Here is a 14,604-nt window from a genome sequence, read left to right as displayed (position 1 = left end):
CCGTACGCACGCCCTCCTCCCCCGCCCCACTTCCTCGGGCGTCTCAGGTTGTATCGCGTGAGGGCCGCAGCCAAAGAGGAGACGGAAGTGACGGCGGGTTTGCAGCCACCGGCAGCTGCTGCGAGGGTGAAGCCGGAGTGGACTTTCTGGAGCACTTAGTTCCTCACTTCTCAGGTGTCACCGAGAGCTCAGGTGAGGCAGAGGATGGTGTGAAAAAACTGGCCACCGCCCCCAATGCTGATGAACACTTCACCACTCAACATCCGGCCAGGGCGGGGGAGGGGCGCGGCCCAGACGTCCGTGTCAGTGAGGCGGAGGCGGCTTCGGCGCATGCGCCCCGGGAGGTGTTGGCCGACGGGGCCACCTGAACTCGCCTTGGTCGGTCCCTCTGGGCTCAGGGAGTGGCGAGGATGCTTTTCGGAAGGTGCCTCGGGTGCAGTTCAGGTTGTTTTGGCGGGTGCATGTAAGGGAATCAAGGAAACGGTTAGGTAATTTGAGGACAAGCCCCTTCCCACTGTTCCCGATGAACTGTAAAAAAGGAAGAATCAGGTTTGTGGTTTGAAGAATGAAAAGTTATCGGGATCGCTACACCATCTCCTCTTCCCTTTGTGAATGCGGTGACCACCACTACCTGTCCCTAGAACAGCTCTTGTTATTCGCTTCTGTTCCCAGTTATCCCAGAATTCAATTCTGAGTTCATCTCATAAAACTCCAGGGACCAGCATCCACTATACCTCTGGTAAGAGCAGGTTCTGATATGTAAGTCAGTGTCTAAATAACCAATTTTCTGCCTCATCTGGCTCCAACCCTAAGGGATACAGTCTCACTGACATTTTTCTTTGGAGGTAGGAAGTGTGAAATTATTTTACCATATTTGAAATACAATTACTTGAAAATGTATAGCATTTATGAGGAGCTTACAGTTTGGTTTTTTAAACTCGTAGTTTTGAAACAAGATAATTTGAACAGAAAGTAGGCACATGTTCATTCAAAATTACAAATTTTTTTTAAGTTTTTTTTTTTTTTTTTTTTTGTCGGAGAGAGTGCTGGGGCACAGGGAGAAGCAGGCTCCCCGCTGAGCAGTGAGTCAGATGTGGGACTGGATCCCAGGACCCTGGGATCATGACCTGAGCCGAAGGCAGACACTTAACCTACTCAGCTACCCAGGCATCCCAAAATTAACAAATATATTTTGAGCACTTGCTGTGTTCCAAGCACTGCTAGCTCTGGGGGTACAAAGATGAAATCAGTGCATTTCAACTGTTTTTCCTGTGAAGAAAAAAGAATCAAAAGTGAAGTTTGCAAGAAGACTACTTCTTTTCAGTTCAACAGTTGTAGAGGGTTGTGTGGGCCAGGCTATATGTCAGTAACTGAGTCAGTGAGTTCACAGTTTATTAAGATTTTTTTTTTAAGGTTCTCCAGTAGTAGTTGCAACTGTGTATTAGTTAATTGAAATGCAACAGCTTCCTGCTTTTGTAAGCAAATTATAAATTATATTTCTTTAGTAATATATAAAATTTCCATCTGATTGTTCCTGACATAAAATACTACATTTTATAAAATGTGTAATTGAAATAGAACTTCCTCTTATCTGAATTAGATTCCGTTTTTAAACTCATGTGTTACATAAAGGATCAGTATTTTTAACATTTGGAGTGGTATTGTTTTACATCAAAGTTAAGAACGGTGTCAGTAGATCCATGCCAGTATCAGTCTTTGTAGCATTATAGATTTTGTTAGGTCATAAAGAACAGCAGTGAAAACTAAAGTTTAGGGAGCACCAGGCACTGTTCTTCACATAAATTGTAAAGCACTTTCTCAGGAGTTAAATGAAAATCATTTAGGTAGAAACCTTGAAAAATACATTTTTGGCTCAACTCTGTTCTGTATTGAAGCAAAATTTGTTTTGTAGATGTATGTGTAAAACCTCACTACAGTTAAACTTTACTATTATTCAGTCATTTCTGCTTTATTTCTCTTCTGGTTTAAAAAAAGAAACACTTAATATATGTCATTAGGTAGAACTCCAACTACCCATTTCTCTGTGGTCTTAAAGACTTGTCTTTGCTTTCTTGTAATGAAACACAAACTAAATCAGAAGCACCTAAACCTTGCTCTAAGTAATCTTTGAGTGGTGTGACTATAACGTGGAAAATTCAGTTTTAAAACATTTTAGTGGGCGCCTGGGTGGCTCAGTTGGTTAAGTGACTGCCTTCAGCTCAGGTCATGATCCTGGAGTCCCAGGATCGAATCCCACATCGGGCTCCCTGCTCAGCGGGGAGTTTGCTTCTCCCTCTGACCCTCCCCCCATCTCATGTGCTCTCTCTCTCTCAAATAAATAAATAAAAATATTAAAAAAAAAAAACATTTTAGTAAGGGGCGTTTGGGTGGCTCAGTCAGTTTCTTGATTTCAGCTCAGGTCATGATCTCATAGTTGTGAGATCTAGCCCCAAGTTGGGCTCCTTACTGAGTGTGGAGCCTGCTTAAAATTCTCCCTCTCACCCTCCTCCCCTTCCCTCTCTCTTCCTTTGTAAAATAATAAAACATTTAAGTAAAAATTCTTAAAGATAACATGAAATGCTTGGTTGTCAGCAGAACGCTTTGTGGAGGCAAATTACACACTTGCTAGAATTTTTGTAAATGAGAGAGGAAACTTTACTTGCCTTTTTTTTTTTTTCCCAACTTTGCAAACTTTCTCCCTAGCACCAAGGCTGAACTACACCATTTAGAAGAATGGAAGCTAATGCATCTGTTGACATGTTTTCAAAAGTTCTGGAAAATCAGTTGCTTCAGACTACCAAACTAGTAGAAGAACATTTGGATTCTGAAATTCAGAAACTGGACCAGATGGATGAGGACGAATTGGAACGCCTCAAAGAAAAGAGACTTGAGGCACTAAGGAGAGCGCAACAGCAGAAACAAGTAACCTCTCTGCCCTGCTTTCTGAAATTACTTTAACAGTATGCTCCTAACAACTTGTATATACACATGCTGAAGTCGTTTTATTTCAGTACTTATTTTTCGGGTTTTTGTGTTTTTACTGCAGAGTACTATCACTGTTAAAAATTTGCTGGGGAAAAATATTAGTTATTAAAGACACATTAAAAATTAGCCTGCTCAGTATGTTAATCCACAGTCAAGTAAAAGAAACATGTGCCCAAGATCATTTTTTGAGCTCAAATTTGTTGGTTGTGGAGGGAGGGGACTAGGAAGAGCACTGGGAGTCAGTGGTTTCCCTTTTAGGTAATTGTCAAGCCGATTATACTTTAGCTGTGATCAGTGTAAGTTAGGTGAGAGCTGTAAGGCAGTTTACATTGAAGAAATTATTTCAGGCATTTCCAACGTAACAATTACATGGCTTATTTATTCAAAGGAATGCATGCTGGGTCACAAAGAAGGGTGGCCACAGCTCTCTCCTTGTTGGTCTCTTAGAGTGTGAAGTGTGGAACAGACTCATAGACTCTGATCAAAACCAATTGGGATAAATCCTGCAAATTTAAATTTGATTAAAAATTTTTCCATTGCTTTTTGTCAAATTGAAATAGATTATTATCAATTCTGGTTCCACTTCAGTTGGCTGTGAGTAAAACATGCGCTTTAACTTTTCTAAAGAAACGGAGTTTTGTTTGTGCTACTGTAGCATCTCTTTCATAATGTTTATACTCTTCAGTGTTTATAAGAATTGCTACAAAAAGGAAAGAATCTTTTGTAATGTGACTGAGTTTCTATTTTTATAGCTTGAGTTTTCTAAAATACAATGTGTGTGTATGTGTGTGTGTGTATGGTTTTGAAGCCAGGAGACTTTTTTTAATTATAACGCTAATAATTATCTAAGGTAACATATGATGAGATTCTGCTACAAACTCCTATTTCACAATCACAGTGAAGTAACACTACTAATTGCTAATAGTTCAACTAAAAAAGGTTGTCATAACTGGGATGTTTTTGTAGAAAGACTGAATCTACCTGATTTGCAGTAAGGAACATACATAATGGCTTAAATGAAACTGTCAGCAGTTAAAACAATAATCCGAATACTTAGCATTAAAAACCTGAGTCCTGCAGCCTTTCGGGATTTTTTTTAATTAATGTGCAAAACAATTTAAAATGAATTTGTCATAGAATAACTGAGAGGGTCTTATTTTAGAGTTTTCACTGCATTGTAATAGATCTTTATTAAAATGTTTTTTAAGGAAGTAGAAAAGAAGCTTTAATGGTTTTTGTATATACTCTTTTTGAAAGAGTAGTATAGATCGCATAGTAATTTTGATTTACTGATCTATCTAGGTATCAGGAAATCAGTATATGCGTGACATAAGCACTTAATAGGCTGATGCGACTCAGTATTCCTCAGTCAACCGAGTACCCTCTTCCTGTTAACGACAGCTAGTGACATAGGACTTAGGTAATAAGCAGAAGGACAGGTGAGAAATAGGAAGAGCCCATCCAAAGGCTTGGGTGATAACCACTAAGTGAGAGCTAGATGTTGCCCCACTGCCAGGCCTTGGGTAGGTTCAGCCTGCACTGTGATCTCTGCCCATCCTGCCTGAGTCCATTCAGCAGATGCCCTGTGGAGCGTGAACTCTGAAAGAAACTGAACTAAGAGCACAGGGGTGTGCTGAGTGTCAGGAGAGATGCCATGTGTTGGTGGAAGTTCAGAGTAGGCTTGCCTCACTCTTGGGAGCTTGGAAAGGTTCAGGTCTTCCACCTGTTGGTTAAACATATGAGAATTAATAACAAAAAGAGCTTTTTAGGAAACAAATATTCTTTTTTAATGGCGATGTTATTGGTGAGTCAAGAAAAGCCATGAAATGTTACATGCCATTAAGGAACTGTATTTGAGAGTTGAAATTGTTTGTAGAAGTTTGACCAAAGAAATGTCACATAAGGAGAAAATACCAGGGCCTCCTGTGAGCATCAGCTCAGCAGAAGCCAATGTGAAATGGATACCAAAACTATTAATACAGTCTGTGTTAGCTTAAATCCAGAGGAAGAAAGGAGATGGCACTCCTGCCCCTTTCTCGGTGGACCACTTCTGGAGGGCAGCATTCAGACTTCTGCCGCTCTTTAAAAGGATGAGGAAGAATTAGTCTCTGTTGAGAGGAGGATAATCAGTAAGAAATGTAGAGATCATTTCATGTGAGAAACAGCCAAAAGAAAATGAAGGGAGTGGTAGAGAAGAAAGGACACAGGTGAGATAGGGTATCTGAAGGGCTGACCTGTGAAAGACATTAGAACTTTTCTCTCTAATCTTAGGTCCAAGCTGAGATCCACAGACCAAAGTTATGGATATATTGCAGTTCAGTGTGAGAAGACCTTTCAAAAAATTAGAGAGTATACATACACCTTCTTTTTAAGCCCCTGTGCCAGACACTATTGTAGATATTTACATGTTGATAGTCTTACTTTCACAACTCAGTGATCTCCACTTTACAAATGAGGAAATGGAGATTCAGAAAGGTTATTAGAATTCTTAGCCTAATAAGTGGTAGAACAGTTATTCAAGCCCATGCCTTCTGCCTGTAAGCCCAATGTTCTTTTTTATTAAAACCAGCTGCCTGAAAAAGGAAGCAAGCTTCCAGTTGAGACGATGAACCTGTCCTGTAGCAGGAAGCTTGAGAAACTGAAAGGTCTGTCAGGCACAGTTGATAAGGGTTGATATATTGGGTTGAGAAGTTGGATTAGATGACTGGTGGTATCTGTATTATTTCTGGACATCATGTGATTTTTTTTTTGTTCCTAGGATACTACCCATTGGTGGCCAGGATAGAAGCAGTTCCTGCCTCTCTGAGCAAACAGGGCTCTTGAGCTGCAGAGCTGCAGTAACCACCCCTCCCTTTCCCCTCCCTACAAAGACCAAGTAGCTTTATCTCATGAGCATTATTCTTCAAAGCTTTGCATTAACTTGGACCTAATGCTTCTGATTTTAGTAGTTTGAGTGCAGAGAAATTAAATGGATATTTACATTTTAAGTTTCTGGAGTCTAAATTTTTATTTTTGAAGTTGTGAGAAAACGTATGTGTGAAGTTAACAAGACAGATGATTGTCTTAAACACAAATTGTGCTGAAAGATAGTCCCTGCCTACAAACTGTGTTTGCACTGACACTAGAGATCTAGGAAAGTAAATCACTAAGAGGAATTGATTTCTCTACAAGATAAAATCAACTTCATTACAGAATATTACAGCAATTTAGACACAAAATGTAAAGTGATACTGAAAGATATTTCAAGTGTGTAATATTTCCCTTTTCTCCAAATTAGGAATGGCTTTCAAAAGGACATGGGGAATACAGAGAAATCCCTAGTGAGAGAGACTTTTTTCAAGAAGTCAAGGAGAGTAAAAAAGTGGTTTGCCATTTCTACAGAGACTCCACATTCAGGTAACTTTGTTTCCATCAGTGACTTGTTTAAAATGATGAGATCTTTGAGTAGAGATACGCTAACATAATAGGAAAATTAAAAAATTAGAGGAACTACTTCTAAGTTGTATCTTTGTACTTCTGTAGAAGTCTCTGTTAAAGTTAAACAATTGTTATTTTGAAGATTAACTTAAAAACCTGTTACATAAAAAAGTATAAATTAACATTATTAAGAATCAAGATTATTTCCTAGAACTGGCTATTTTCTGAATTAATGTTTTCATTGGATAACTTTAAAAACATCTAAGAGATATACACGTAAATTTTTTTTTTCAACACAACAAGAATTATTTCTCCTTTTTTTTGGTACTGTTATGATATAGACACAATGTTGGGAGTGGGGGCCAACACCTTGAACACCAGCTTTGAATTCACTCACTCCTTCTCAGCCAGCAACTCATAGGGAGACAATGGTTTGACCAAGCCTTTGACTAGAAGCATCACTGGGAGTGCCAGGCTTGGCTGGAAGTAGAGGAAAGTGATTTCTTTTGGAAAGCCCAGATCTGCAAACCTCTCTACAGAGGCAGAGTCCTTGTAAAATGAAAATACCCCTAGAAAAGGTTATATCTTGGGGCACCTGGGTGGCTCAGTTGGTTAAGCGGCTACCTTTAGCTCAGGTCATGATCCCAGGGTTCTGGGATTGAGCCCCCCCATCAGGCTCCCTGCTCAGCGGGAAGCCTGCTTCTCCCTCTCCCTCTGCTTGCTGCTTCCCCTGCTTGTGCTCTCTCACTGCCTGTCAAATATATAAATAAAATCTTTAAAAGAAAAGGTTATATCTTAACTTAAGCCTTTCTTTTAACCCCCAAATTTGATTAGTTGCCAACTTGTAAAAATTGAGAGAGAGAATTTTTTTAAAAATCCAGATTTCAGATGTTTAAAAAAATCAACCTAATAGCAGACCTAGAATTCAGTAGGAAGACAGTTTGCTAATACTGAATAGCAGCCGCCTCCCACAGACAGACACACACTCCAGTGTAGAGTCTCCATCATTCGCTGCTGTCTCAGCCCTGCCCTCTTCTGCCATTTGCAAAGCCTGCTCGGCCTTTGTCTTAAACTCACCACCCAGTAACTTAGTTGTTAATTCCGATCTTACAGGGATTGATTGCCTGGGACTTACTGGTTATGGTAATAAAAATGAAAATGTTGAGATGGTGAAATCCCCTGTAAGGGAAATTGTGGGAAGGGTTTAGGAAAGAAAGGGTATCAGAGAAACCCTCTGTCACCGTAGTACTCTGTCCTCTCCCGTTGGCACATATTTCTCCAGTTGCCAACCTCTGACATACGTGATGAGGTGATATATTAATATCATATTAGTCTCTAAGGTTGATATCATTTGATGTTTATTAGATGTTTTTGCCCACTAGATTGTTTTGTGAAAGCAGAGAGTTCGCCTGTATCGTGGTTCACCATGCTCCCAAGTTCCTACCCCTAGATCAGCAATGAATGACACATAATAGGTGCTGAGTAAATATATTTGATGGTTGTATAAATAGTGCAACACCAGGAGTACTTATCTTCAAGCAAAAATGAAAAATCAAGAGGTGCCTGGTTGGCTTAGCTGGTAAAACATCTGACTTCTGATCTCAGGGTCTTGAGTTTAGCCCCATGTTGGGTATAGAGATTGCTTAAAAAATAGAAAAAAAGAAATCATTAGAAAATTTTATTGGTAGATCCAATAGATATCAGAGTTCCTGGTGCATAGTAGACTGGATACTTCATGTATAAAATCCTGGAACATTCACAGTGACCCTTTGAGGTAGGTAGAATCCCAATGCTTCATGCATGGAGACCAAGACTTGGAGAGATTAAGTGACTCACCTAATGTCACTGATCTACTAAATGACAGAAGAGTATTTGAACCCAGGATTTAAGCCTAAGCTGTTTTAACGACAGTGTGACTGCCACTTCTGTGTTTTTAAAAAAAAATGAATTAACAAATGGTACAATTATAGATTTACTTAAAATAGGTTTCATATAACTCCAATAAAACCATAGAGTTGACTTACCTACAAGTTTTCAAGAACATATTTCTCATATAATGGTTCATTTATCATTTGTTTTGAGTTTCATTCAGGAACCATTTATTAACATGTTCTCTCCTACCATTTTTCACTGCAATCTCATCGCTGTACTACATGGGTGATAGATGAAAAGATGCATTCAGAGGTAGAATGATGGGGCATCAGGGTTACCAGGAACTTGCTGGACCCAGTCCTAATTCAGGAATAACTACACCAAGAAGTATGCAGAAAGCCTACTAGTAACAACTATGAAACATTTCGTGTCTTCATCATCTAAAGCAGTAGTTCTCAAACTTTATGGAGCATGAGAATCACCTGCATGTTTCCCAGCTCCACTCCCAGAAAATTTTGGTTCATCCATACATTTTAAAAGCTGACTTTAATGAACACCTGTGATTAAGAACCACTGAAAAAGATTATTACAGTAGTCTGTTTCAGGAACACTAAAGGATTGACCACTTTAAAATACATTTTAACTTTCAGAAAATGTCATTTCCATTTTTCTTTTCAATAGAAAGTGGCTTAATAAAAGTTACTACTGGTATTTTTCATTTCTTTAGAACCATATGACCATATTTATAGCTCTGACCCTATGCTTTTTAATGCTTAGTTGCAGTTAGAAGAGTTCCTTCTCAGGGACACTCTTCAGTCTTAATGACTCCTAAATATGGCACTGTGTGTACATTTCTAATTCTAAAAAGTATCTTCTGAGTTCTGTCAAGTCAAATTTATTACCCTTCAAGCTCTGTGTATGAGACACCAGGAAACATAAGAGAAATGACAGTTTTTTGTTCTTACCGTGAACATGACAACTTCGTGAACCACTTGTGACTGAAAGTGTATATTTAGTATCTTGTTTTTTATAAGTATCATTAGGGCACATCTGCCTTTCTAGAATACTGGATGATTTTTCTGCCTCTCATATCAGTTAACTAACCTATGAAATGAAATGAGGTCATCCGACACCAGCATAGGCCAGCTGCCAAATTATGAGACTCAAGCAGGAGAACTATAAAATTAAATGTACCTTTATGATAATTATTTTTAAAGTGAAAAACTTGTTTTAGCTTTTGGTTTTTCTATATGCTTTTATTTATAGGTGTAAAATATTAGACCGACATTTGGTGATATTGTCTAAGAAACATCTTGAGACCAAATTTCTGAAGCTGAATGTGGAAAAAGCACCTTTCCTTTGTGAGAGACTGCGTATCAAAGTCATTCCCACACTAGCACTGGTAAAAGATGGAAAAACACAAGATTATGTGGTTGGATTTACTGACCTAGGAAATACAGATGACTTCACCACAGAAACTTTAGAATGGAGGCTGGGTTGTTCCGATATTCTCAGTTACAGGTAATTTTTAGCAAAACAATTGATTTTAATTCCATATCCACTTGATATTTTTAGAGAATTTTTTTATGTTAACATTCATTTTATGCAGCTAAGTAAGATCTGGCTGAGATGTAGAAAATGTTTCACAAATGAAAAACATTTGTTAAAACGTACATTATTAGCATGATCTTACAACAAAATCAGAGTTACAGATAAAATTGAGTCCTGGAGTACACCTAACTAAAAATTTTCATCCTAACAAATCCTATTGAATCTAATTTTCTATTAGTCTGGAAACCCAAAATGACACTTCGGAATTGACTCTTCCCTGATTTAAACCAGATTATTCAAATTGATAATGACTTATTTTTGAACATCAGATTTTTTAACGTAGCTATTCCTGTCTTCTGGAATCTGATAAAATGTATAATTTCATTTCTGTGATCATCTTAAAATTGAGACAGTCTCAATTTGAAAACAATCTAAAATCCAACTTCCATTTTTCATTTATCTCCTTGTTCACTTTGCCAAATAGTTTATCTGATTCCACAAGTCAGAACCTATCATCTTGCCTTCTATGCCTGTTTCTGATTTGGAAAATTAACAGATAAAATTATACTATTATCATTCTATAGGCATAGTGCTGTTCAATAAGTAGAAAGTTCTCTTTTCCCTGTCCCTTTTTCTCTGAATCTCCCCTACACATGCCTAAATTATCTCTACATTGTAGAAATTGACTTTGGAGTTTTAGGTTTTACTTTCTTAATAAATAGGATATTAATATTTATTAAATGTATTTTGAAATTATTTCAAACTTTAAACAAGTTGGAAACTAGTACAAAGAATTCTCATTTATCTTTTGCCCATATCTCTCAATTTTAAATACTTTACATTTGCCTTGTCATTCTTTTTCTGAATACATACATTTTTTTTTTCCAAAACCACTTGAGTGGAAGTTGAAGATGTATTGTCCCTTTACTCCTAAATATTTCCTTGTGTATTTTCCAACAATGAAGGCTTTTTCTGTGTAACCATAGTACAATGATTAAGACAGGAAATGTTAAATAATTTACAGACCTTATTCAAATTCTACCACTGTCCCAATAATGTCCTGCATACTAAAATGTTTCATGTAGTTACTATGTATTTTTAGTTTCCATTAATCTGTGACAACCTGTCTTATTTTTCAATACGTGGACATTTTTGAAGAGTACAAGCTAGTTATTTTGTAGAGCATGCCTCAGTTTGGGTTTGTCTAATGTTTCAAGATTAGGTTTGGATTATGCATTTTCTCACAGGTACATGATAGAAGTGATATTCTTACTTCTTCGTGTAGCACTGCAGGAGGTATAGGATGTTTTGTCTCATTTCTGGTGGTGATAACTGAGCACTGGTTAACAAGTTGCCTACCAAGCCAAATGGTGATTTAAGAAGAACTTTTCCATATCCCACACTAATTTACCTTTTCATTTATTTATATTAAAACGGGCAATGGCTTATCTTATCCAGTGGCTTATAGTTCGTTACTAATATTTATTTTGAAGCCCAAATTGCCCCAGATTTGACCAGTGAGAGCCCCTCTCATGCAGGCTTCTGTGTCCTTTTCACATGTCCCAGTAGTTCTTTAAGCACGTTCTTTCTGGTGCAAATAAGAGGTCTTAGAGGGACTCTCCCTAGAATTGACTATTTCTCCAAGACACTGTGGTTCCTTTCAGTGGCAAATGATATTTCTCTTTTTTTTATTATTATGTTATCTTAATCACCATACATTACATTATTAGTTTTTCAGGTAGTGTTTCATGATTCATTGTGTATAACACCCAGTGCTCCATGCAGTACGTGCCCTCTTTAATACCCATCACCAGGCTAACCCATCCCCCCAACCCCCTCCCCTCTAAAACCCTCAGTTTGTTTCTCAGAGTCCATAGTCTCTCATGGTTCATCTCCCCCTCCAAATGATATTTCAAAACCAGAATCTTCCTAGATATTTTTGAAAGAAGAAAATGTCTCAATTATTTTTCAAGCATCATTGAAAAATTTCGTACCAATTCCAGGTTAATGATAATGAATTCCATGAGTTTATTGATGTTTGTCTAAACATTTAAAGATGTGAAACAGGATCGTACCAGCCATAACAAGCTGTAAAAAATAGATCATTTTCCTGTGTCATTCTTATAGTGAAAAGGATCTAATCCCAAGTTCACCATATCCAAAACAGGTGGAAAAACTTTCATTTCTTTCTATGCTTTTCAGTCAGAAAATCTGTTGGTACGTTTTGTGAAATGTTAGTAATTAATGATAAGAAAATAAAACATGGATCAAAAACATTTAGTAATACAAAATAGGGTTTAAAACTCTTAACCATCAGTATGAATAATATAGGTCTTCCTTGACACCAGCATTTTAAAGAAAACTTTATTCCATAGGTTTGGAAGAAGAGAGATTTTTGTGCAGGTTAACATACCAACTGTACTAAATCATAAACAGTAAATGCTTTTCAAATTTGCTTTATTTTTAGTGGAAATTTAATGGAGCCACCATTTCAGAGCCAAAAGAAATTTGGAACAAACTTCACAAAGCTGGAAAAGAAAACTATCCGAGGGAAGAAATATGATTCAGACTCTGATGATGATTAGAAATTAGTTACAATTCTTTGTAAATTGTCTTTTTATTTCTGCTTACTTCAGAATTAGATGTGTTTTCTAAATCCTGTTGGTTTTTATACATTGGTCATCTAATGGTCATGTTCTAGAGTTTTGTACAGTTTCATCACATTGAAAGACATCTTCAATATTTTTTGTGTGGCACTCATGTTTAAGTTGAGGAAAACTTCTGAGTTCTTAAATTATCCAGCAAGGGTCTGGATTCTCTATTTTTGAGATTGATTTTATCACAATATGATTCCTACGTCTTTATACCATTCACAGTTGTGTTTTTAATCTACTGGATTGAAAATAGGAATTCAGCAAACTATTCCAGGACTAATTCTTACACAGCATTATTTACTTTTTACAGCAGGTCAAACAACATTTACTGGTGTAACAGACTCACTTGTAAATGAAGTATAAACAGTCTTTACTTCTGGAATATATTTAACTATTAAAGAACTGCCTATTCTGTAGGCTGTGTGTTGATGATGAATCAACTGATGGCAGCAGAAAGCTTTTTCAGGTTTTGAGCAACTGCCTTATTTAAAGGATTCTGATTGCTTGTATTTTAAGACATGCATTAAAAAATAATGACGGGGCACCTGGGTGGTTCCATCAGTTAAGTGTCTGACTCTTGATTTCGGCTCAGGTCGTGATCTCAGGGTCCTGGGATCGAGCCCTGCGTCAGTGGAGAGTCTGCTTAAGATCCTCTCCCTCTGCGCCCTCTCCCCTCCCTCATGCTCTCTCTCAAAAAAAAAAATGATCAGGAAGCACAACTGGAATGGCAACATGATCTGCAGACTCCTCGGTGAGAACAACCATAACTGGTAAATATATATGTATATTTTTTAAAGTCTTGGGAATTGTCATGAAACCATATAGCAAATAAAAACATTTATTACAGAAACATTTATTCAAGAAAATACTAAAGCTTGGTAAGAATAGCAAGTCTCTTTGGTATTTGAGCCATGACCCCACACCATTTCTCCCCCTAGCTCCCAATTTCAGCCTACAATTTCTCCCTAGGATAAGCAGACTGCTAGCATTTCTCATTCTACCTGCCCCTATCCCCCAAGCTCTATGTCACAGAAGCTCTATTTCAGGTAACAGTAGCAAAGAGGTCTGGACCTTCCTTCCTCTACCCAATCCCCACTTAGAGCACTGAAGATCTGCCCCAGGAATGGCAGACCAAGAATACTGTTTTCTAATCGCTATTGCCCCAGCTTACGAGTGGAGGTTCCATGCAAGGAAAGGCAAACAAGACCAGGAGTTATCATCCACGGCTCTATTTATAGACCACAGGTATCACTCCTAGAAAAACAGGCTATTCTCAGTATCCCCAACTCTGACGCAGTAGCAAGCTGTAAAAACAGCTTCTATTGCATCCTCTAAGTTCAAGCCTAAGGGTGCTGCCATAGACAAAGGAAACTTAGAGTGGGAGTAGACACAGACAAGGAGACTGGTAACTCCATGATAGCAATAAACAAAAGAGAAAACCAGTGGTAAGTCTAACAGAACGAAAGGCAGCTTAGAGTAGTCCTAGGTCTAGAACAAGCCTAAAAGAGACTATGAGGGCCTGGATTTAATTGGATCAAACTGTGTAGCCATTTGTGCCCCACTGCATTGTCCAAAATAATAGGTCCACTAACAATTAGTGGATGTTAGTTACAGTGTGATAATGATGGAGGCAGACAAACTAGAACCCTTACAAGGAGATTGGGGAAAGAAACCATAAAACCCCTACTAAAACTGTCATTGGGGTTGGAAGGAGGAGTCAGAGTGTACATACTCAGGCTTTACCCTCTGCAGAGGAGCATCAGAAGCTGTACAGTGCAGGTTAAATGGACTTAAATAATCCAGCTGAGTCACTAAAAATCCCTGGGAAGAGGGGAGGAGGAATCCGCAGACCTGCTGTGTTCTCTAAACTGCTATATTATCTGAACCTACCCAGTTTTTTGGAGACATAAAGTGTGTCCCAAAAACGAGATTTCAAAACAGTAAAAAAAAAACTGCCTCTGAGTGGACCCAGATGTTGGAAGCAGAAAAAACCTTCCAAGTACCTCTCATAAATTTTTTAAAAAACTAAAAGAAACCATGCTGGAGGTAAAGGTATGATAATATTTCATAAAATAGAGAACAAAGAATATTTTTTTATGTTAATCACCATACATTATTACATCAT

General features: G+C 37.8%; 1 protein-coding gene across 1 annotated transcript; it reads left to right on the top strand.

Moving 5' to 3' along the window:
• Positions 1 to 35: 35 nt before the first annotated feature.
• TXNDC9 (thioredoxin domain containing 9) lies at positions 36 to 13,040 on the top strand. Its single transcript, XM_028104079.2, has 5 exons — positions 36 to 192; positions 2,704 to 2,922; positions 6,263 to 6,381; positions 9,541 to 9,795; positions 12,293 to 13,040. Exons 2-5 carry the CDS (start codon positions 2,734 to 2,736, stop codon positions 12,408 to 12,410), a joined length of 681 nt encoding a protein of 226 aa, XP_027959880.1. The 5' UTR covers positions 36 to 192; positions 2,704 to 2,733; the 3' UTR covers positions 12,411 to 13,040.
• Positions 13,041 to 14,604: the final 1,564 nt, after the last annotated feature.

The sequence above is a fragment of the Eumetopias jubatus genome, unplaced genomic scaffold (assembly GCF_037043125.1).
Source record: "Eumetopias jubatus isolate StellerSeaLion01/CBP00866 unplaced genomic scaffold, mEumJub1_p1.0 scaffold_9, whole genome shotgun sequence".
NCBI lineage: Eukaryota > Metazoa > Chordata > Mammalia > Carnivora > Otariidae > Eumetopias > Eumetopias jubatus.
Note: the sequence above shows the minus strand (reverse complement) of the source record. Positions and strands in the feature narration are given on the sequence as shown.

What these genes read in the sequence shown, in the direction of transcription:
- TXNDC9 (XM_028104079.2), top strand. Translation starts at nt 2,734, where the DNA reads ATGGAAGCTAATGCATCTGTTGACATGTTTTCAAAAGTTCTGGAAAAT. An exon ending in GAGCGCAACAGCAGAAACAA is followed by an intron (nt 2,923 to 6,262) that starts GTAACCTCTCTG and finishes TCTCCAAATTAG; the next exon opens with GAATGGCTTTCAAAAGGACA. An exon ending in TCCGATATTCTCAGTTACAG is followed by an intron (nt 9,796 to 12,292) that starts GTAATTTTTAGC and finishes CTTTATTTTTAG; the next exon opens with TGGAAATTTAATGGAGCCAC.